Genomic DNA, 22,869 nt, shown 5'->3' with positions numbered 1-22,869 from the left:
GGGGAGCCAGCAGATTGCCTTATATTTTGGCCTTCCCCCCTTGCAAGAAGGTAGAGATCCATCTTTTCATCAGAGAAAGAAAACCAGTTCCAGCTGGATGCTTTCTTTCTCCTCCAGCCATCATGGGCTGCCAGGGAGCTCCAAACAGGGAAGAGAGTGAGTGTGCTAACCACTAGGCACCACTGACCTGGATCACGGGTGAGGTTGCTGGCCACTCCTCTCTTGACCCTGACAACAGCTGATTCATTTGAAGTTGCAGCCATCAAGTGATGAATCTGCCCATGTGTGAATTGATCTTCAGATTCTGTGAAAGGCAGGCTCTGAAAGAGAGTTCTCATCACCACCTCATCATTTGCACTCAGGATTTCCCATTAACACATTAGCTTTGCCCTAATGTTTCATGAAACAGCCCGGGGGGGGGGGGTCGATATGCCTGAAAAGCGTTTCATTTCTCTGTTGTCAGCTTTGAATTAGAAAACGGGGCAGACATGTCAGCTGTGCTGAATTTGCCTCCAGTAGAATTTGCACTGCTCAATATGTGGGCTAGTTTCATGTCAGAACCCATATGGGTGCTTGATATAAAGCATCTACTTCCCTGACACCGATTTTGGGTCTTTTGCCAAAGTTAGCTTAGCAGCCTCCTCACAAGAGATCTATTAAATGCTCAACCAATCCGTCATTTTATGAATATTTATTGGGGGGGGGGGTGTTGTTGATTACTTCATTAACTTGCTGCATTGCATCGCACTGACTAAGCTAGGGCAGAAATTAATTTGTGCAAATCGTAAAAGCAACATATTCAGAATCCGAGAAGTGTATAAATGCACAGATTGGCATGAATATATGTATACATTAACACACACTATGTTGCAGAGTTGGGGCTCTCTACTAGGGTCTCTGAAATGTTGCTCTGTAAATATGTCAGTCGCTGGAGATCAAACCTCTGCCAGCTTAAGGATTGTTGGCGGTTTTGGAAAATGCTCAGAAGACAGCTGAATCCTCTTGACTCTTGCTTTGTTATGGAATACAGAACAAAACCAATCACCCCTCAGCCCTAAATGCAAAGACATAACTCCTCTCCCCACCCAGCTTCTCATTTCCTTTGCTCTGAGAGAAGATAATAAAGAAGACACCCCATCTTAATTCCAACAAGCCTGGACTCAAGCTCCCCATGGCATCTCTCACCCAATCCCTGATGGACACTGCCATCAGTACTGATGGCACTGGGGTCATCCTGGCCATTCTTGTCCAGTGCCCAACCCCCAATGCTAATTCTGTATGACAGCGAGTCACAGATAGGCTCTTGTTCTCTATCACTTGCTTGCTCACATCAAGAATTTACTAAGGACCCAGGCGCCCTAGGAAACTACATTTCCCAGGTAACTTGTCAATGCTGATGTTGCCTAAGACTCATCAGTTGGCCCTCTTGTTTCCACTGCCACCATTAAATATTTTTCAGCAGGAAGGCGAACATGAGTGCTCCTGCACGCAGAGGACCAGTCCTGGGGCTGAGTTAACTATGAACTGAGCTTAAACTTCAGAATGGTTTCCATACAGCCCAGATGTTCTGAACTGGGAAGTTCAAACCCTGATTTTACCCATTTCTGAACTTGGGTGGCATCACTAGGGTAGATACACCTGTTGAGAAGCATGCCATGGATTTTGATCTGGGCTTGTAATTCACTGTTATCAGGTGTGAAGGTGATACTCACTAGCTAGGACTGAGTGTGGGTAATTCTGCAGGGATAATGGTGGGCAATAGACCCTTACAGTTATTGCCAGTTCAAGTGACCAAAATTGGTACAATGATCCAAAACTGTTTCCTGAACATAAGTATGTATGTATATATGTGCAGGGGGCACTCTACCTATCCATACATAGTGCTTCATATAGTTTAGTCCAGTAGTTCTCACACATTTAGCACTGGGACCCACTTTTTAGAATGAGAATCTATCAGGACCCTCCGGGAGTGATGTCATGACCGGAAGTGATATCATCAAGCAGGAAAATTTTAACAATCCTAGGCTACAATCTTACCCACACTTATCCAGAAGTAAGCCCCATTTACTATCATTGTTAAAAGAATATACATAGTAGCTTGTTAAAAGTACAGGACTGCAACATTTCCCCAAATGCAGTCACAACAGATTAAAAATAAAATATGGAAATGAATGGGGACCCACCTGAAATTGGCTTGCGAACCCCCTAGTGAGGCCTGACCCACAGTTTGAGACACACTGGTTAGTCCATTAGTTTATTCCTGGCAGGTTTCATGCCAGACTCTCAAATGCCTCTTGGTTCTCCTCCTCCTCCTCCTCCTCCTCCTCCTCTCTCTCTCTCTCTCTCTCTCTCTCTGTAAATTTAAATTATTTCCCTTTAAAATACTTGGAAGAAGCAATCGGAAAAGAATTAGGACCCCTACTTCTGCATCTTCAAGGGCACACACTGGATTTTAGAGCGAAACAGTGCTCAGTCTTGATTAGAAGTGTATCTATGTTGTATTTGGTTATCTGTGCCACCAAGTACAAAATGCAATGTGAGCATATTGGTCATTGGCACTGATCTTTCCTAGTTCCCCTTCTTAAAATCCTGTTATTGGACATTACCTGGATTGGATCTTATTCCATTATGCTCAGTGGTGTAGCTGAGGCTGGGGTGGAAGGGGGAGCAGAGCAGTGGAGTGTATCTGAGCAGGAGAAATGACATCATCAGCATCAGATTTTGATGTTTCCTTTGACACTTTTCCCCCCCAACACATCAAAAGTTTCAGGCTTAACAGGAAGCAAAGTGAGAAAGTTGCCTAGGGCCATATGTCAATGTCTAGTGGCTGTTGTCTTTCCCAAGGGCTGACTGAGAGATAATGTGTAGCTCATTATATATTTAACCCAGCATTTATATCTTCACTTTCAGCCTCCAAAAAGGCCCCAAGGTGCTTACAGCATTTTAAGAGTAAGATATAATACAGTACGTAGTAGTCTTCTAAGGTCAGGATTGGCCATTGGGGGAGACAACGTTACAAACTGCATCTGACCTGGGCACTTCCTGGTACGTTAAGACAACAGTCCTATGCAAATTTACCTGAGAGTACACAGTGGGGCTTGTGTTTGCGTAAATATGCATAAACTAACATGTTAATGTATCTTTTCTATTTATTTGTGATACATTTTGAATCCAGTTTTTACATACTTATGTTTGTTTTAATTTTGCAACCCGTTGAAAGGGTTTGGGATGTAGTAAACTGTGTCTTTCCATGAAGTGTAAATAGTTTTCAAAGCAGGAGTAAGTGGCAGGAGAAGCAAATGCTCTCATGAAGATATTTAAAGTTGATTTAGTTATTGTATGCAGTGGGGGGGATGGCCAGGAGATTCTGTGTCGTGATGAACTCCAGCTCTTCAAAATTTTACCACTTCATCACTGACCATGCTATACTAGAGTCACAAAACAACAATTTGCTGCTGTTTATATTTATTCCCTCCCTCCCTCCCTCCCTCCCTCCCTCCCTCTCTCTCTCTCTCTCTCTCTCTCTCTGTGTGTGTGTGTGTGTGTGTGTGTGTGTGTGTGTGTGTGTGTATTTGTATTTGTAAATGCTGGAAAGATTACTAGTATGGTGGGAAAGATTAGTTTGTTTTTATGGCATCTCCTTCCAGATAATGTTGAAATCTTTTTGCTAAATGGAGACATTTTCACCAATATTTCTTTTGGGAAGAATTCTTGTTTCAACCAATCTGGAAAATCTCCAAGAAACTACAAACACAAAGGAAAAGGCTTCACAGTGGCTAATTTATGTGATGTGCTTTCTCTCTCTTTTTTCTTCTTACTTGGCAGCCTGTGATTCCAACCAGCCCCACAAACAGCTCCACAACCAGCACAATGGGCATGAGCTCCAAAATGGACAGCTCCACTCTTCAAGATGTTTTCATCCTTTCCCCGATGTCAGGACTCTACAGTCCAAGGTATACCTGGCCATGTGTGGCGATGTGTCTTTGCAGGTCTATCATTTCAGGGGAGGCATCAGAACACCAAAAGCTGCCTTGTACTGTGTGAGCTCATTAGTTCATCTCATTCATTATTGCCTATAATGACGAACACAAGTTTACCAGGTTTCAGTCTTTGCCCACATACTCCCCCTGCATATGGCACAAGAAAGTGGTTTGGATGTTGCATGGACCAGAATTTTTATTCACATTCGCTCATTTTGCTATGGGTCCTAACTGTCCTGCAAACTCCACTCTCCCTGTAATGTGGGCCCCTTTCTCAGAGAAGTCAGCCAGCTACTGTCTGTTACCCCTTTCCAGCATAACCACCCTAACCGATAGCTGTAGACTGTCATTTGACAAGCTCCTTTTGTCTATGCCAGCCCCTGAAATGGTTGGAGGAAGTTGGTAGAACCCCTGCTAATTGGTTTAGAGGCACTTTTTCAAGTGGGTGCTCCTTTTTTTAGCAGGGGGAGAGTAACTGGCCCACCTCACCCCAGCAGTGTCTGTTCTAGTGGCTGTCTGCTGGTATTCTTTGGCATCTTTTTAGACTGTGAGCCCTTTTGGGACAGGGAGCCATTTAGTTATTTGATTTTTCTCTGTGAACCGCTTTGTGAACTTTTAGTTGAAAAGCGGTATATAAATACTGTTAATAATAATAATAATAAATAAATGGCAAAGAAGCCCCCCCTCCCTAAACACACACACACACACACACACACACACACACACTGCACAGCTTTTCAGGTTGTTTTACAGTCCTGACCCAAGCTGTTCCCAGCTTGCATCCCTGAGTTGAACAGCCTCTGGTGAAGCATAGGACTGTACCATAAGAAAACACTATACAGTACAGTGCTGGGTCTTAGTACTGGAAAAAAAAGCTAAAATTAAAAAAAAAAGTCTGCTGCCATAAAGCAATCCATGCTAGCCATAAAAAAGTGAACCCATGTGCTGCTAGAGGGCCAGCAGGAAGGCCAGAGCGTTCCTGCAGATGCTGGAGCGGCAGAAACACCATTTCAATGAAGGTAAGGTGGCAGGGGTTTGGGCAGGGTGGGGGCAGGACAGAATGGGGTGATGATAGGATCAGGGAATCAGCAAACCATTCCAGGAAGGGGGTGGTTTTGGCCACAGCAGCTGCTGCTGAATCCTAACCCCCTTCCCAGCCCTGATCCTGCTGCACAGATCATCGTGGACCCACACCACTGATTTTGCTAGTGCAGGTCCAAGTAGACTCCTATTTACCACAAAGACTTACCCCAGGGTAATCATTGTTCCCTTACCCAGACCTCCCCAACTGCCCTCTTCTGCAGGATGCAGCAGTAACCTTTGCTGCACCGCTACATGCGGGGAAAGGGGGCAGAATAGGACTGCATTGTTTGTATTATTATCTCACGTTGCTGCTGGGGAAGCCTGAGATTTGTCCACATCTACCTGGTGAAGTTCATAGCAGAGTGGAAATCTTAATCAGGGATGCCCAGGTCCTCAGCTCACCCTCTTAACCTCTAACGCTAGCCTGATCTCGTCTGATCTCGGAAGCTAAGCAGGGTCAGGCCTGGTTAGTACTTGGATGGGAGACCGCCTGGGAATACTGGGTGCTGTAGGCTTATACCATAGTCTTTCGAGACTGAAGGTTGCGAACCACCATAGATCCACACACGAAATCAGAACCAACTAATCTTTTATCTAAATGTTTGTCTTGTTTTCAAGGGGTGGGTGGAAGCTTTTCTCCCTCCATTTTTTAAAGGGGTTCAGACCTTGACGGGATGTGATTGGGTGACTTTATAAGTTGCGCTGAGCCTTCAGAGAAAGAACTTGTCTGTGATAAAATAATAATCTGGGGTATGCTTATTCTTTGTATTTCAGCATTGCTTGGAAAAGCAGTAGCCTTTTCTTATCAATTACTGTTAGGTCAATTTCCCGTTTTGTTTCTTTCTTGCTTTCAAAGGGATGAAATTGGAATAATGTCTTGTGATGAAATAGGCAAATACGGAAAGTCCGGGATGAAAGGTTCTGAGTCTCCGAGCTACTTTCTGGAGCACGAAAGTGGGAAATACTACACTTTGATTGAAGGCGAGGGCCATCCGGCAAGCTCTGAATATGAAAGAGGGAGAGCGACAGGGGTGCGACGGAGAGAAAAGACCCCCACGCATGGTACGCATGCTGGTTTTGACCTGTCAAAGTTTTTAATTTTTTTTGCTGTACGTTTTTTTTTTAAATTGTAATTTTGTGCATTTGCAGGATAGTTCAGTGTTTCTCAACGAGTACCACCAGTACTCGTGGAAGTGTCCAGTGGTACACCCAGGGACCCTGCTACCTGACAGTGTGAGACCAGCAATGCAGCGGGACAAGCAGCAGTAGGAGATTTGGCAGACAGCTCCAGCACGCACTTTTCATGTGTTTGAAAAAGCCCTCCTGTCTGCCCCGAGCCTCTTACCGCTGTTTGTCACATTGAATCTGACCTCCCTGTCTGGATGTAACTGGTTATAACATCCCCAGTTACTTCTGGTGGTACTTCCAATAAGTGGGCCATGCAGAGTGGTATAGCAGGGGACAAACGCTGAGAAACACGGGGCTAGTTCATATTCAGGGTTGAGCTGGAAAATTGGCCAAGAGCCCGTTTTCACATGACATGTTTGCAGGGCTGGTCTTAGGAAGTATGGGGCCGATTTCTGCAGAAACAAACACCCCTATGCATTTATCTATAACAGGGGTGTCTAAACATTTTGGCAGGAGGGCCACATCATCTCTCTGACACTGTATTGGGGGCCGGGGGGAAAAAAAGAATTAATTTACATTTCAAATTTGAATAAATTTACATAAATGAATTTATTAGAGATGGAACTTATATGAATGCATGAAGGTCTTGCAGTAGCTCAAGGCCTATAAAAGGCCTTGCACAAAGAAAGGGCAGCCTTTTCTTCTCTACCACTGCTGCACGACAGATGTGAAACAGCAAGTCGTGGAGGGAGCCCTCATCCCACAGATCAGGTGAGAGGTCATCGGGCCAGCATGGGCTCCAGCAAGTCTCTGGAGGGCCAGAGGCTCATTGGAGACTGCAGGCTCCCTGAGGGCCTGATTCGGAGCCCCTGAGGGCTGCAAGTGGCCCCCGGGCCAGGATATGGGTACCCCTGATCTATAACATCATATACCCAAATTGCTGTTTAAGGACATGATGGACACCAGTGCTTAATTGGTTAATTAAGAACAAAGCATGCTGAGGCCCAGGTCTATGTAAAAAAATTACATCACCCACTGGAAGTGTTAGACCTATTCCCCTATGTGTTGGAACTCAATTTATACACTAAATTTGGTTAAAGACACATTCTTCTATTCTCTCTTCATATGTTCCAGTGTTAAAGTCCTAGCGTTAAAACCAGGTGCTGGGCTGAGCCATTGTGAACTTGAAGATCAGTGCTTCGAGAGCATGATAAAGCACACACAGAACAGCTGGAGCACATGGGCAGCTTTAACATGTTGGAATTGTCACACAGGCAGTACTGGTGTTTGGTCATGGATAATGGCTGTTGGTCTAAGAGCACACTGATGTGCTTTTAAGAGTAGTACAGAAAGTGATATTTGCTGACACTCATGGAGCCTTTGCTCGCCTGGTTGTGGATAGCTTTGCTCCTGTGGTTTTGCCTGGAAATGTATTGAAGCTGATGACAAAGAAGAAGTGTTGGCCTGGAAACTCAGCAGGTTTTGCTACCAGCCTTTCCTTTTGCATTGCCATAGATAGAAATGACAGTATATTAGAGGCTGAGAGAGGGATGTCTGCTAGGTGTGCCAGGAGCCTGTTTGGAACCTGTACAGTCTACACAGCAGTTTCGACTTCAAAGCTGTAGCAGCTCTTTTGCTTTGATCCATTTCCCTTTGAACTCATGGAGGGGAGGACTATTCGTGGCTGTGAGCTGTGACAGCTAAATGCAACCTCGGTGTCCAGAAGCAGTTTGCTTGTAAGTGCCAAGTGCTTGTAAGTGCTTGTAAGGCTGTGGGCAATTAGAGGTTTGCTGTCTTCAGCATAGGCTGCTTGCACTTTTAGAGGCATCTGGCTGAGAGTCAGAGCGCTGGTCTGGGTAGATCAGTGTCTGATTCTGCAAGATCTATACTTTTGTTCTCACCCAGGTTTTCTGATTGTGTGGGAAGGGGGTCTGCATGGAAATGCACGTATTGTATTTGTGTGTGCTCCAGGCATTCACCTGAACATGTGGAAGTCTAGAGGCAGGGCAGCACATTCGTTTCCACCCCCTTCTCCACCTCCATGTGCTCAGTATAACATGTGACTAGGGCTAGCTCATCAGAGAAGCCAGGTGTCATTGTCCTTACGTTCCAGGTGCCCAGCTTTAGGGCAGGAGTTTTCTGTTTTCTGTTACATGGTGCAGAGTTGTCGATCCGCTTGTCGGTTTTCACCCTAAACCCCACGCACCCTGTGAGGTTAACGGACCGTGGCGAGGCAACACCTTACTGGCTAGGGACTGCCCAGCTTAAGGCAGGCAGTAGCTGCCCAATGAGATGCAATGATCTCTCCCACCGTCGGAAGCAACCCCTGGCGTCACGCTCTACGCCAATCGAGCGAAGACTTATAACCGGTAACTGCTGCTTCCTGTGTTGTGCCGACGCCGTATGGCGAAGTTGGAGTGTCCTCTCCAGTGCACGAAGCCTGGGTAAAGAAGGTATGGAGGATAGACTGTTTCCCATGCAGCAAATCCCCCCTCTCCACGTCGCTGGAATGATCCAATGGAAAGGCAGAAGCCAATACGGTTGGTTCCAGCGGTGTCGCAGGAGTTGCCAGAGCGTGACTGTGTACAGCCACGAACTGCCTCAGGGACTCCGGTTCCTGATTTTGCCTTGAGGTTGACTCCTGAAGCCTTTTCCATAACTGGATGTAGCCACAAGGCAGTGGAGGTTTGGGATCAGAGTTTTCCTTCTCTTAGATGAGCTGCCTTTCCAGGCTGACGAGGCTCATCTACCCGTTGGAAGCTAAACAGACGCATTGGTAAAGCAGCTACCCGTTAGCCAGTAAAGGCTCAAAAGGGTAAAGGCTACCCGTTAGCCAGTAAAGCCGGTAAAGGCTCATCTACCTGTTGGAGCTAAACAAACGCATCGGTAAAGCAGCTACCACATTTTCCAGACTCACAAAGAGAGTCTGGTCCAAAAAGAAGTTAATGGAACATACCAAGATCCAGATCTACAGAGCTTGCGTCCTGAGTACACTTCTGTACTGCAGCGAGTCATGGACTCTTCGCTCACAACAGGAGAGGAAACTGAACGCTTTCCATATGCGCTGCCTCCAATGCATTCTTGGCATCACCTGGCAGGACAAAGTTCCAAACAACACAGTCCTGGAACGTGCTGGAGTCCCTAGCATGTATGCACTGCTGAAACAGAGACACCTGCGTTGGCTCGGTCATGTCGTGAGAATTAATGATGGCCAGATCCCAAAGGATCTCCTCTATGGAGAACTCATGCAAGGAAAGCGCCCTACAGGTAGACCACAGCTGCGATACAAGGACATCTGCAAGAGGGATCTGAAGGCCTTAGGAGTGGACCTCAACAGGTGGGAAACCCTGGCCTCTGAGCGGCCCGCTTGGATGCAGCTGTGCAGCATGGCCTTTCCCAGTTTGAAGAGACACTTGGCCAACAGACTGAGGCAAAGAGGCAAAGAGGGAAGGCCCATAGCCAGGGAGACAGACCAGGGACAGACTGCACTTGCTCCCGGTGTGGAAGGGATTGTCACTCCCGAATCGGCCTTTTCAGCCAACTAGACGCTGTTCCAGAACCACCATTCAGAGCGCGATACGAGAGTCTTTCAAGACTGAAGTTTGCCAACAAGATGTTTGGAGCTTTCCAACGTCCACTCTATTTGTTGCTGCTCACAAAAGCAGAGCAAAGAACAAGGACATTGCATCGCACAATTACTGGGAAGAAGTAGGTTGTCATGGTGCAGAACATGGTCGCAGGGATCCTCTTCCATAGCATCTAGTTGTTTTATGGGGCCAGGGGTTGTCCAAGTTAGGCCCTGGCTGAGGGCCATGCCCTACATAGGTCAAAACCATCATTTGGTAATGATGGAGGAGTTGGATGTAGAACAGGGGTCTGCTGTGGGGGTGTTTGTGCTAAATCCACCAAATTTCTGTACTCTGTGGTTCAGTCTTCTGCAAGGGGAGTGGGCTCTGACTCTTCAGTGCTTGTGGCTTCTGGAGAACTCTTAGAAAGCCCTGTTGAGGTCTATTCCTCCTTTACCTCCCTGAAGGGGCCTCATCAAGGTCCATGGTTGCCTGGGTCCTAATAACAGCAGGGGAGGTAAGGTTTTGGTGCTCATTAATAGAGCCCCGTCTTTGAATGCAGAAGGTTCCAGATTCAAACCCTGGCATCTCTAGGTAGGGATAGGAAAGAGCCTTCTCTTCCTGAAACCCTGGAGAGCATCTTCCAATCAATGTAGACAACAATAAGCTTGAAGGATGAATGAGCTGTGCTGGGAGCCTCTATGTCCTGGGAGCCCCTGGTTCTGGGCATGGGAACATGGTGTTTTCCCAGACTTTTTATCAACAATGTGCCATTTCTCTTCATACTTTCTACAAATCAGGACTTTGCTGGGTTGTCACGTGATTAATACTGGGAAGCAAAATTTAGTACAACTGCATTCTCTACCATGGCCTTTTTTCCTCAAGCAAGCAAATCTCATTGGCATTTTGCCTTAATAGTAGGATCAAAGAGAAACTGGAATAGTTGTGTTGTGTTTTGTTTTTTTTAATGTGAGCCAATAAAATGGATTTGGCTTGCCTTCATAAACTCTGAGTGAACAATGAGTTATAGTTAAGACACCAGATACATTATCGCAGTTTTAGGTTCCAGCAGTGTTTAAATTTTCTTGCGATGATCATTTGGACTGTAGCACCTCTTTCAGGGGAATTTTTTTTTTTAAAGAGCAGGAGATTAAGGCTGCTTTCCGAAAATTCTTAGTGCTGCTGCACAGATTATGGAAACGTTCAGCTCCTGCGTTGCCACTGGAGGAGAACCACATCATTTAAAAACTGTTTATAGAATGTCTGCGTGTGTTATACCTTTTGGTAGGTATATAGTCAGTGCCTGACTTTCTCTAACATCCCAGCATGTTCTTGGACATTCTTACTGCCTGTTCTGTCTGGTTCAGGCAGGGCTGAGTATAGGTCACAGGGTGTAAATCAGGAAATCAGCTGGACTGAGGAGCAGGGATCAAGAGAAGTCACCAGTGAGATCCTCAGAATCTTGGACAGGTTCCAGGGAGAAGATTTTTTCCCCCAAGCTTTTCACCCATCTCTTCTATTATCTGTCTGATAATGGCTCCAAAGAGGAGGTAGGTGGGGCTGAAGGAATTCCTCCTCCCCCCCCCCATCCTTTTTCTCTGCAGGTTTCATCACTGGGACAACCCTACTGAAGACTTGGGGCACAGCTGTCAGGTAATGGGAAGGCGGAATCTTCTGTGACCAGACTTTAAAAGATGCAGAGCTAGCTTGATGGTTCTGTAAAATGGAAGAGATTCTCCCATCATTTAATATACTGTGCCATACATAGTATATTAAGTTGCTCAGGTGGGGCGGGGGAAGAAAGATGGTTGCAAATGACCTGCAGTCTCCAGGGATTTAGATAAGACAGTGGAAGAGACTAACAAGAGGACGTGGCAGTTCATAATGAATGAAATATTGATTTGCACAGCGGCAGCATCCCACAGATGATGGTCCTGCATGAATGGCTCTTTCTAATTTTGGAATCTGAGTTCCCTCTCCCAAGTTGGTCTTAGTTCAGTGACAAAAAGGGGAAGGTGGATCAAGGTGGGGAGCTGTATCAAGTACAGAGGATCTGTGTTAGTGATTTGTTTTACTCATTCAGGAAGCAATCCTAACCAACTTTCCAGCACTGGCATTGCTGTGCCAGTGGGGCATGTGCTGCATCCTGCAGTTGGGGGGCAGTCATGGAGGCCTCCTCAAGGTAAGGCAGTTTTGTTCCCTTACCTTAGAGCTTCATTGCCGTTAAGTTGGTGCTGGAAAGTGGGTTAGGATTGCGCCCTCAGTCAGTGAGTCAGTCAGCATATTTATATTCTACTTTTCAACAATGAGTTCTCGAAGTTACTTACGAAAGAAAAGAACAAGACAGTTCCCTACTCCAAAGGCTTGCAGTCTAAAAGAGACAGAGAGAAGGGGTTAGAAGTGGAAGCAAGGATAAAGGGGAACGAAGATACAGGTTGTATACCCTTATCCACAGTTATATGGAGGACAGGAAGAAAAAGCTCCTTTTTTCTTTCTGAATACACTATTCTATTACGGGGAGAGTCTGGGGAGTGTGATTGTCACTAATGCTAGGATGTGAGAGAAAATGTCAAAACAGGTCAAAATATCCTGCCCGCATGAAGATCACAGGTGCGTCTTTGTGAGTAAGTGTTCTGGACATGCCACACCACGCTTCATAAGGCAGAAATATCTGCAGGGAAAATGGGAAAGGTTTCCCACATTCTTAACATGCATCACATCCATCTTGGCAAAGGACACGCAACTTGGTGGCTTTCCTTTTTTAAATACCTGCAAGCAACAGCTCAGTGCGGATGAGACAATTGGTCTAAGCGCAAAAGTTGGTATGCAGTGGCAGTGCCACCTTTGGGCAGATCCTAGGGCATACATTTTGTGGTGGCCCCCGATGACAAACTGTTCCCCACTCCTATGGATGCATACATTAGTGTCAGCCCACCCCCACCCCGCATTGCTGGGGAAGCAGACAGAAGCAGGTCCTTTTTCACATCCCTGTGATGATGGCAATGTGAAGGAGGAAGCACATTTGTTGCACCACCTGCTCCTCACTACTGGACCATAGGTGGCTTTTGTGGAGATGGTGTGGAATGCTAATAGCAGTGGACCAGCCTCTGGTTTCCCCCAGTCCTACTCTACAATGTTCAGATTGTACGAGTAAAAAGTCTGCATTGTGGGGTGGGACTTCTGGGAATTGTGGAATGATGCTGGGAAAGGAAGAGGGTGATCCTTGGTGACTTCTCCCATCTCTTGCAAAGCACACCCCCCCCCCCACCAAAGGTTCTGCTTTACTGGGTGATAATGCTGAGCAGTTCTTACCAGGGAATGGGGGGGGGGAGCTGGGGGAGCTGAGCAGGCTCTTGGGGACAGCAGCTCCCCATCTGTGCCATCCCCTTTGCTGCTAAGCATACACACATGTGCCTTTTGGGATGTTCATGATATGGCTGGACTTGAGTCCCCCCACTCCCTGCTCCAGCATTTAGCTGAGTTCATATTGCAGAGTTCATAGCAATAAGGCAACTAGATAAATAAATCCTAATTGCTCTCATCATACATGGCAGAGATTGTAATCAGGGGGAAAAATTCTTGGCCTTTTCAAAACACGTAATGACATTCTGAATTAATGGCTTTTTATTTAACAGGCGGAAGAGTCGGTGAAGATGTGTCACAAATCAGTAAACAGCATGCTTCGTTTATCCTTCTGCGTAGCTGCACACAGTCTTTGTTGTCGGTGGTGTGTGTGAATCCGCGTGTGTGTTTGTGTAGTTACCCCCTCCTTCAAAAAACTGTCACTTTGTGGAAAGGAGCTACTGTGAGCTATTGGATTGGGAAGAAAAGGGGGGAAAGCTGTTGATTGCATTTAGTCCTTTTTTTTTCCATCTCTGAGTTTATTTTGGGAGCTGGAAGATTGGTCAGTGTCTAATGTTTCAGAAAATAACCTGAGTGTCTCAAGCAAACGGGCCATAAAACCACAGCCCAACTGGCATTTGCAAAGGGTTTTTTGGGTTTTTTTAATCAGCTGTGTGTTTCAGATGGGGCTCGACTCATGAACTGGAGGGTAGTTTTATGTGTGTGTTGATGATGATGCACGCTGACAAGGTCAGAAAGATGAGCTTGCAGAGACAGTAACACAGATCTGCTTCTCTTAGTGGTTCCGTTCCTCAAATGACTCCTGGTTTCCTCTGGAGAATTTGGGTGTAGAAATACACATTCTGTTTCATGACAGCGCAGGCTGGAAAGATGCCATGCATAAAACATAATTTCTAGGTCTAGGTTTCCAATAATCTTAGATGGCTTTCTCTTTACCCTGAAGACGTCTGCAGTTAGTTGCTTGTTGCGTGTGGGACAAATACCCTGTCTTTACAACTTTCTGGGTGAAACTCCATTCCTATCCACACTTTCCTGGGAGTAAGCCCCATTGACTATAGTGGGACTTACTTCTGAGTAGACATGCTTAGGATTGGGCTCTGAGACATTTAAAAGACAGAATTTACTGACTTTAAACAGCTGAATGTCTGTCCACACATGGTATTTTTAAGGAGTTTATCCGTTTCCAGTGTACATTCAGAACAGATAGATATGCATGAGTTTTAATGAACATTGTAAGCTGTCCTGGGCAAAATAAATACATATAAACTGACCAATATTGTTGGAAGAGGCTGCAAGACCATCCACCCATTGACACTTTCACCCCTGCATAATCCTGATCTCAGTATGGACCACAAGAGGTATTTACTTACAGAGGAACAGCTTCCAATGATTGATAAAAGTGATCGTTCCAGAGGAGGTGCACATCCACACACAGACATTCACAGGTCTGACCAATGGGACAGAATTGTAGCTCAGAGAAATGTAAAGGGTCAGAGCGTAGGGGTCTTTAACCTAGTGGGAGATGTCAGGGGCAGATGCTTTGTGTGTAGGGGGTTCTATGTTCAGTCCCTAGCATCTACCACTAGGTTTGAGAAAGACCTCTATCTGAAACACTGGACAGCCGCTGCCAGTCATAGTGGAGGATTTTGAGCTAGACTAACCCATGGGCTTACTCAGTTGAAGGCAACATTGCATCTTCAAATGATCTGAGTTTGCTATTATGGAAGTGGACTGTTTGCAAGGTCTAAATAAAAATAATAATACAGGTATTTCTATACCGCCTTTCTAGGTCCCCAGATTTCTCCTCAGACTTTATTCAAGGCAGTTTACATAGGCAGGCTAATTTAAATCCTCGTAGGGATTTTTACAATTGAAAGAAGGCTCTATTTTTCAAGAGCTGCAACAATTCAGATGTTTCGTTCTGATCTGGCCGCACATTCTGGCCTCCATCCTCCCACGCTCAGAGCAGATGGAGTAGCTCAGCTCAGCTTGTCAGCTGCTTCAAGGTCATACGGTGCCGGTGGCCTCAAACTGGCGACCTTCGGATGTTATCTTCAGGCAAATGGAGGCTCAACCCTCTAGACCAGACTTCCTACCCTAGGTCTATACCCTAGAGTACCGAACAGACAAATAAACATGTAGATGTTCATTGCATGGAGGAGGGAATCAGGATCATACGCCTTGGTTAAGATCTTCTAGGGGTTGTTCCTATGGAGAAGAAGCATAGCTTAGTGGTAGATCATGTGCTTTGCATGCAGAAGTTCTCAAATAAGTTCTAGTATCTGCCGTTAGGGCTGGGAAAGATCTCTGTCTGAAATGCTCATTAGATTCTACCCTTTTGCTGCTTTCTGTTCCAGCTGTCCCCACTGAGTGGAGGCTGTTCCCTCTCAACCCAGTCAGAATCCAGCCAGCTGGCCACAGGTGTTCCACTCCTTGTTTATAAGTGTTATCATAAGAACATAAGAACAGCCCCACTGGATCAGGCCATAGGCCAATCTAGTCCAGCTTCCTGGATCTCACAGTGGCCCACCAAATGCCCCAGGGAGCACACCAGATAACAAGAGACCTGCAAGGCTTCCTGGGAATTATAGTTAAGAACATAAGAACGGCCCCACTGGATCAGGCCATAGGCCCATCTAGTCCAGCTTCCTGGATCTCACAGTGGCCCACCAAATGCCCCAGGGAGCACACTTGATAACAAGAGTCCTGCATCCTGTTGCCTCCCTTGCATCTGGCATTCTGACATTTCTAAAATCAGGAGGTTACACATAAACATCATGGCTTGTAACCCGTAATGGATTTTTCCTCCAGAAACTTGTCCAATCCCCCTTTAAAGGCGTCCAGGCTAGACGCCATCACCACATCCTGTGGCAAGGAGTTCCACAGACCGACCGCACGCTGAGTAAAGAAATATTTTCTTTTGTCTGTTCTAACTCTCCCAACACTCAATTTTAGTGGATGTCCCCTGGTTCTGGTGTTATGTGACAGTGTAAAGAGCAACTTTGTGTTGAAACTTATCACGTGAATTATCACATTTGGCTTGAGGCGCATGTAGGCCATCTCAGGCTGCAATCTTATACACAGTTTCATGGGAGTAAGCCCAGATGAATACAGTGGAACTTATTTCTGAGTAGACATGTATAGGATTGTGGTGTTCATCCTCTGCGTGGGACGCTAGGTCAGCTGTTGCCAAACGTCTTACCTTCACGAACTCTTCAGTGCCCGTGATAGGTACTGGGCCCACCAAGACCAAGAAGCTGTGAGGCAATAGGGGGCATGAACCAGAAGCTACTTCCAGGTCCAACTGGCCCACGATTCATGTCATTGGCCATGTCACATCATGTCACACCCCAGAATGCCTTGCAAGATAAGACATTCTGGGATGCTATGCAAACAATGATGTGGGTTGTAGGCTGCCGTGACCCAGAACTTCTGGTTATGGCAAGCCCATGACCCACCAAAAATTGGATCACAACCTACAGTTTGGGAAACACTGCTCTAGGTCATTCTGGAAAACAGCCTATTGTTTTTCCTACAAACGTAGCATGCGCCAAATCTTCCTAGTGCAATCTAACTATTATTTTGTTCTTAATATCTTCTAATTTTAATAGTTTGCAGAGGTAACTGTGTTTAGTTTGTAGCAGCAAAAATAACAGAGTATTACAGTGTGTTAATGACCCCAATTTATTGTGCCATGAACTGGCAGCCCACAAAATCCCATGCTGTGAGAGATGGGCTATCCTTTTAGGTGCCTCAGGAATCTTCATCCATTTACCTGCTTTTCTTGAATTCCTAGATGTGAATTGGTTTCCATTTGCACTTTTTCCAGGTGATCTGAGGCCAATTTCTATGCCTACAGAATACAGCTGGATAGGAGACTCAAAAGAGCCCAACATGTACAAGAGGGGCAGCCGTGGTGAGTGCTTTAACTCCTGAGCACGCAAGAATTTCTTAACCCTCTTTTCCTTTCCTTGACCTTGTCTCAAACACCACTTCTCCCTGTTGAACTTCCAGATTCATCTTGAAATCCCTCCTGAGACAAAACACCCTGGCCACATATGAACATGTCATATGATTACTAATTGTAATAATCACATTTTTATCCTTTGGGGGGGGGGTCCACGGATCTCTGGGCTGTGGTTCTCCCCAGGGTTGTCTTCCTGGCACCTCCTTTATGTGGTGATTTGCCAGTCTCTGTTCCTCACACTTCCTGAACTGGAAAAAGAAGAGATAGACAGAGAGGAAGTGTGGAGGAGATGAAAGTGGTGGGTTAGAGCAGGGGCGCCCAAACCCCGGCCCTGGGGCCACTTGCGGCCCTCAAAGACTCCCAATATGGCCCTCAGGGAGACCCCAGTCTCTAATGAGCCTCTGGCCCTCCAGAGACTTGCTGGAGCCCACGCTGGCCTGATGCAACTGCTCTCAGCATGATGGCCAACTGTTCGACCTTTCGCATGAGCTGTGGGACAAGGGCTTCCTGCGCTGCTTGCTGTTTCACATATGTGATGCAGCAGTGGTAGCAAAGGAAAGGCCAGCCTTGCTTTGTGCAAGGCCTTTTATAGGCCTTGAGCTATTGCAAGACCTTCATTCATTCATATAAATGGTTGGCAACCTTCAGTCTCGAAAGACTATGGTATAAGCCTACAGTACCTGGTATTCCCAGGCGGTCTCCCATCCAAGTACTAACCAGGCCTGACCCCGCTTAGCTTCCGAGATCAGGCAAGATCGGGCATGTGCAGGGTTCCATTGCTAATATATTCATTTATGTAAATTTATTCAAATTTGAAATGTAAATTAATTCTTTTTTTTCTCCTGGCCCCCAACACAGTGTCAGAGAGATGATGTGGCCCTCCTGCCAAAAAGTTTGGACACCCCTGGGTTAGAGCATTGGAGACCCTCTTATTCGCCACTCTCCTCTCCTTCACACTTCCTTTTTCACTCAACTTCCCTCTTTCTTTTTCAATCCAAGGAGTGGGTGGAAATGGAAGGACCATGGGTGAATGGAGGAGGGCATCGCCCATACCAGCCTACTGCCTGAGGCAACCATCTCAATGTGCATCATGGATGCAGGGGTTGGATCCAGCCCTGGCGAGCAGGCTAGGGGCTCCATGGTGGGCCAACTGACTCTCAAATTGGTGCAAATGAGTTTTAGGGCACTTATCAAACTGACATTTGGATTGCACCCTCGGAGAATTAAATAAAAGCACTGAGTCATCATAATAATCTGGTCTCAAGATTTCATCTTCCACTTTAAAGAAGGAGCCAGGCCAGCCTGATCTCCTCAGAGAGGGTATCCCAAAGCTGCTCATGAAAATGTTGCCAACCCATCCAACCTTTTTCCTTCCTTGGATATTTTTAGCTGCACATGAACCTCTAAATTCACCACCAAATGCTGAATACTTGGCAAAGCTTTTTGGAGGTTGCTTCCAGCCAGTAAAAGAGCAAAGGGAGGCTGTCTCCATTTATTTCTGCCCCTCTGGGGAGGGACTTGAAGCCAGGCTCGTTCTGTAGTTGTCATGCTCTATGCAGCAACAATCTGAAGTAGCACTTGGTGTGCCAAAAACAGCGATTTGAAAAAGCCTGTTGCTGGAAAGTAGGCCCTTCGGATCAATAGGCAGCAAAGGCCTGATGGAGCAGCACTTTCTTCAGTTCTCCTAGGCCTTGGCAAAACAGGCAGGTTTCAAGATGACACCCACTCAGGAAAATCATTCTGATTGTGGCCTCTCTTGAAAATGTTCAGAAGAACCTGCCTGAGATTTATCGGAGTTTTTATTTTCCTTCCTTACTTTCTGCCTGAGGTTTTTTGTTGTTGTTTTTTTAAATTGGCATTGAAGTTAAACCAGGTTACTTCTTTAACTCTTTCCTCTGCATTGTCCTTCCCTTGATGACAGACTCTGAGAATTCACTCCTGCGGTACCTGAGTGATGACAAGATCCTGGTGATCCAAGAAGAGCCTTTGACTCAGAAAGACAACAAGAGGGATACAGGTCGCAGGTCAAGAAAAAAGGGGAAAAACAGTGGAAGCCCCAACTATCCCATTAGCCCATCCATGTTGACCTCTTCTGTGAGTGTACAGCTCGAACCTGGACAGCAAGATGTCTTGAATTTCTCCTTGGCAGAGAGCAACACTGTTCCACTTTATCATGTAAGTTCCTTACATTCATTTGTTGTGCTGTGTGAGTGTGTGTTTATCCAAAATTCTAGGATAAACCAATTCTAGGTCATGGTAGCTTGGGGCTTCTGCAACATCAAGTGTATATTTTCCATCCCATTATACATTTTCAGCAGTTGTTCATTCAAGTCAACAGGGACATGTCACATCTGAGATAGAAATGCCCTTTTATTGTGTCTAAGATGGGAGAGTGAAGCTAACTGGGGGATTGCATGAAACAACGGTCTTCAGAAAGGCTGCTGTTTTCTTCATCCATGGTTCCCCTGTGACAACTGTTCTGGATCAGAAGCGACTCAGTGGGAGAGAACAGATTTCTAGAAATGCAGTGCAGGGAGAGAATGCCATCATCCAGCCAATCCGTCACAATACAGAGGTAATCATGTCATGGAAAGAGCATCAGTGAGAGCGCAACGGTGGTTCCAACCTCATTGCGATTTACAGGTTTGACGCTCCAACAGCGTCACTAATCCTCAAAGCCTCTCCCTTGAATGTACAGAACCCTGGTCTAGTGAGGAGGAAAGTGGACACCTTTCAGAGGACCTGGCTATAACAAACCAGTGTACAGTGGCAGGGAAAAGTAAAAAGCCTTTGGGCATTCCAGGCTTCCTATGTTGGGTTGTGTGTTATGGGGGGCCAAAGCTTAGAAAGCGGGAAGGTCCGTTTTGAAACTGGAAGGAAGTGTTCTGTGTGGTGCCGTCTTTGAAATCAGTAGTTCTCTTCCTTTTATAATTTCTCCTTTTGAAGGTAGCAGGGAAATGAAATATTGTATTGTTTATACCAGTGTTTTTCAAACTGTGGGTCAGGACCCACTTGGTGGGTCGTGAACCAATTTCAGGTGAGTCCCCATTCATTTCAATATTTTTAATACTTTAGACTTGATGCTACTGTGGTATGTGACTGCATTTGGAGAAATGTGACAGATCTGTACTTTTTAACGGGCCTCTATGTATATTCTTTTAATAATGATAGTAAATGGGACTTACTCCTGGATAAGTGTGGGTAGGATTGCAACCTTGGATTATTAAAAAAATTTTCTGTTTGATTGTGTCACTTCTGGTCATTACATCCCTTCCGGTGGGTCCTGACAGATTCTCATTCTGAAAAGTGGGTCCTGGTGCTAAAAGTTTGAGAACTACTGGTTTGTACTGACCAGCAACCATGTCTCCAAGACTTCCAGTAGAGATCTTTCCCAGCCATACTTGCTGGGTTGTCTTCCAGGTTAGCAGCATCAGTATGTCCTATTACAGTGACCTCTGCAGGTTGATGATGCAATTGTATGAGGAATGCACTTGAATCCTGCTCCCTCTCCTGTCACAGTGAGTATGAGTAGCTCAGCTCCTGGCCACCCTTCTGCCTGCTTTGTTCCTCTTAGCAGCAATAGGACCGCTCAACCACAGCAAAATCTCTGCTTCATCATGTTTCAGCTCTGGTTCCCTGAAGTGTCCCCCCAGACTCATCCTGTCAGCGGATGCATGCAAAAATATTTCTCCTGAAGCTGTTTGAAACTTTAACCCTTGAGATGGAATTAAGTTATGCACTGTTATGGAATTTAGCTTTGTTATACTTCATTAGTCTCGGTAACCAAAAGGTATTTCATTTGGACCGTTGCATCTGTGTGCCAGAATATGCATTAGAGAGTGTTTTCCTTTGCTTTTCTACTTCATTGTACAGCCAAGACAGCACACGTGTCTCATGTAATTCAGTCTCTGTTTGCTTTTCCCTCCTATTATTCATAATAATATTTCTCTCCTCTGTATGTGTGTGTAAACAATAAAATCTTGCTTGTCTGCTTTACCCAGAGATATGCTTGCTGTTTCCCCTGTCACTCTTTTTTATCCTCCCTCTCCCTGGACTGGAGGAGAAAAATGGAGTGGGGGAGAGCAGAGTGGCTAGGATGGAAAGGAGGAAGCAGCTAGTGTCTCTAACCTTACTCTTGCTGTTTTGCTAAGCTTATATTGTTGAAAGGGGGAATAGAAGTTCTAGTAAAGAGAAAAAATGCCATCGCCCTCGAGCATCCAAAGGTTCCCCTCTTCTTCAAATAGCTCCTTTCTCTGTTGCTGCCCCTTATGTGTGACACTCCCACTCAGATCACCAGTGTAATCCTCCATTTCAAAACCCTTCTTAAGATCTGCATTTTCCACAAAGGCTTTGGTGCCATGCCTCAGTGCCCATTCCCTAAATGCATGTGCAACTGAAACTATTGCAGGTGCTTGCCCTGATTGTCCCTGCCTGCATGGTGTCAACCATCAGGCACATGGGCCAAATGCAGCCCCCAGAAGCAATTTGTCCCCCATTATGTTTGGGTTCTCCCAGCGTGTTAATTGGACTCCCTCATATTTTGAAAGTATCAATAAGATTTGCACATTTCCTCTTCCGTCATTTGCAGCTAATGAGTTTCTATGTGAGAACAGAGTGCTGATATCTGGCCATCACCTGCTTAATTATATCACTTCTGGCCCTCAGTGAGCACCACCAATACTAGCTTCGGCCCTCTGTATGAAAGGAGTTTGACACCCCTGATCTAGACTGTAATTTTCTTGGGGCAGGGACCTGTTGCACTCTGTATAAAGTACCATATACTTTGATGGCACTATATTAATCTCAATTACGAGATAAATAAATGATAATGATAGGGTAGTCTCCCAATAAGAAGTACTCCTATAAAAAATTCTTAGCCTTTGCAACCAAAGGAAGTCAAGTCAAAGCAAAGGAAGTTTGACTTCTTTTCTTATTTGGACAGATTTTTAATGACTATATCAGCCACCCTGCAACTGAGTCAGTAATGTGCTATAATTGTTTATACTGAAGGCTTGAAGCAAAACTGTCACTCAGAGTCAGCCACTTTATATAGACGGCGGTTACTAAGGGGAATGCTTGCTTTAAAAGTCTCTGTATTCCAGCTGAGTTTCTTTTCAACCCTTCCACGGTTTGTTCACAGTTGGGCATTTTTGGAAATTACTGTTTTCATTACAGCCGCATGAGAAGTGTACCGTAGGTAGCCAAAAACCAGGCTGATCGCATAATGGGAAAATGCACCGAGGAAAGAAAATTTACAGCACTTGGTTAAGAGTAACTGTTGAATGCATTCTGGAAATCATAGCTTCAGCCTTACATGGGCGGAAAGTTGAAAATGGCAATTTAGCCAGAGACGCTGCTCTTTCTGAGTAAATTCATTATCACAGTGTATCTGCTTGATTTGTTCTAGTCTGGAGCATGGCACATACACTGGTCTGTTGCTTGTGTTCCGCAGGTTTCGGTCACAGTGACTTCAGACCTCGAGGGCCTTTATAAATTTACAGCAGCGCAACAGGTGAAGGCAGTCCCTTGGCTCAATCAGAGAGTGTGCCTGCTTCCTTCCTGAATTTATCTGCTTTAGTCTGATTTACATCCATATACTGATCTGCTTGCCTTTCTGATCCTCCCAACACCTGAGACAGTGAGCCAAATACTGCAGCTGCTACCCTTGCACCACACCACACCATGTCCTGACTCCTCCCACCCCCTGGATTCATAAAGGAAGATGTATAGAGCAGAAGAAGAAGTGTGAAGGGAGTATCTCTGACCTTCTAGCTCATCTCTG

General features: G+C 45.6%; 1 protein-coding gene across 1 annotated transcript in view; it reads left to right on the top strand.

Moving 5' to 3' along the window:
* The window catches only part of LOC136663086 (connector enhancer of kinase suppressor of ras 2-like), a 319,906-nt gene that overhangs the window by 210,994 nt on the left and 86,043 nt on the right, over nucleotides 1-22,869 (top strand). The window contains exons 10-13 of the mRNA XM_066640022.1: nucleotides 3,826-3,953; nucleotides 5,920-6,125; nucleotides 16,950-17,036; nucleotides 19,009-19,262. Coding sequence (XP_066496119.1) covers nucleotides 3,826-3,953; nucleotides 5,920-6,125; nucleotides 16,950-17,036; nucleotides 19,009-19,262 — 675 coding nt within the window. The remainder of the gene's footprint in view (nucleotides 1-3,825; nucleotides 3,954-5,919; nucleotides 6,126-16,949; nucleotides 17,037-19,008; nucleotides 19,263-22,869) is intronic.

This window comes from Tiliqua scincoides, chromosome 12 (genome assembly GCF_035046505.1).
Source record: "Tiliqua scincoides isolate rTilSci1 chromosome 12, rTilSci1.hap2, whole genome shotgun sequence".
NCBI lineage: Eukaryota > Metazoa > Chordata > Lepidosauria > Squamata > Scincidae > Tiliqua > Tiliqua scincoides.
Note: the sequence above shows the minus strand (reverse complement) of the source record. Positions and strands in the feature narration are given on the sequence as shown.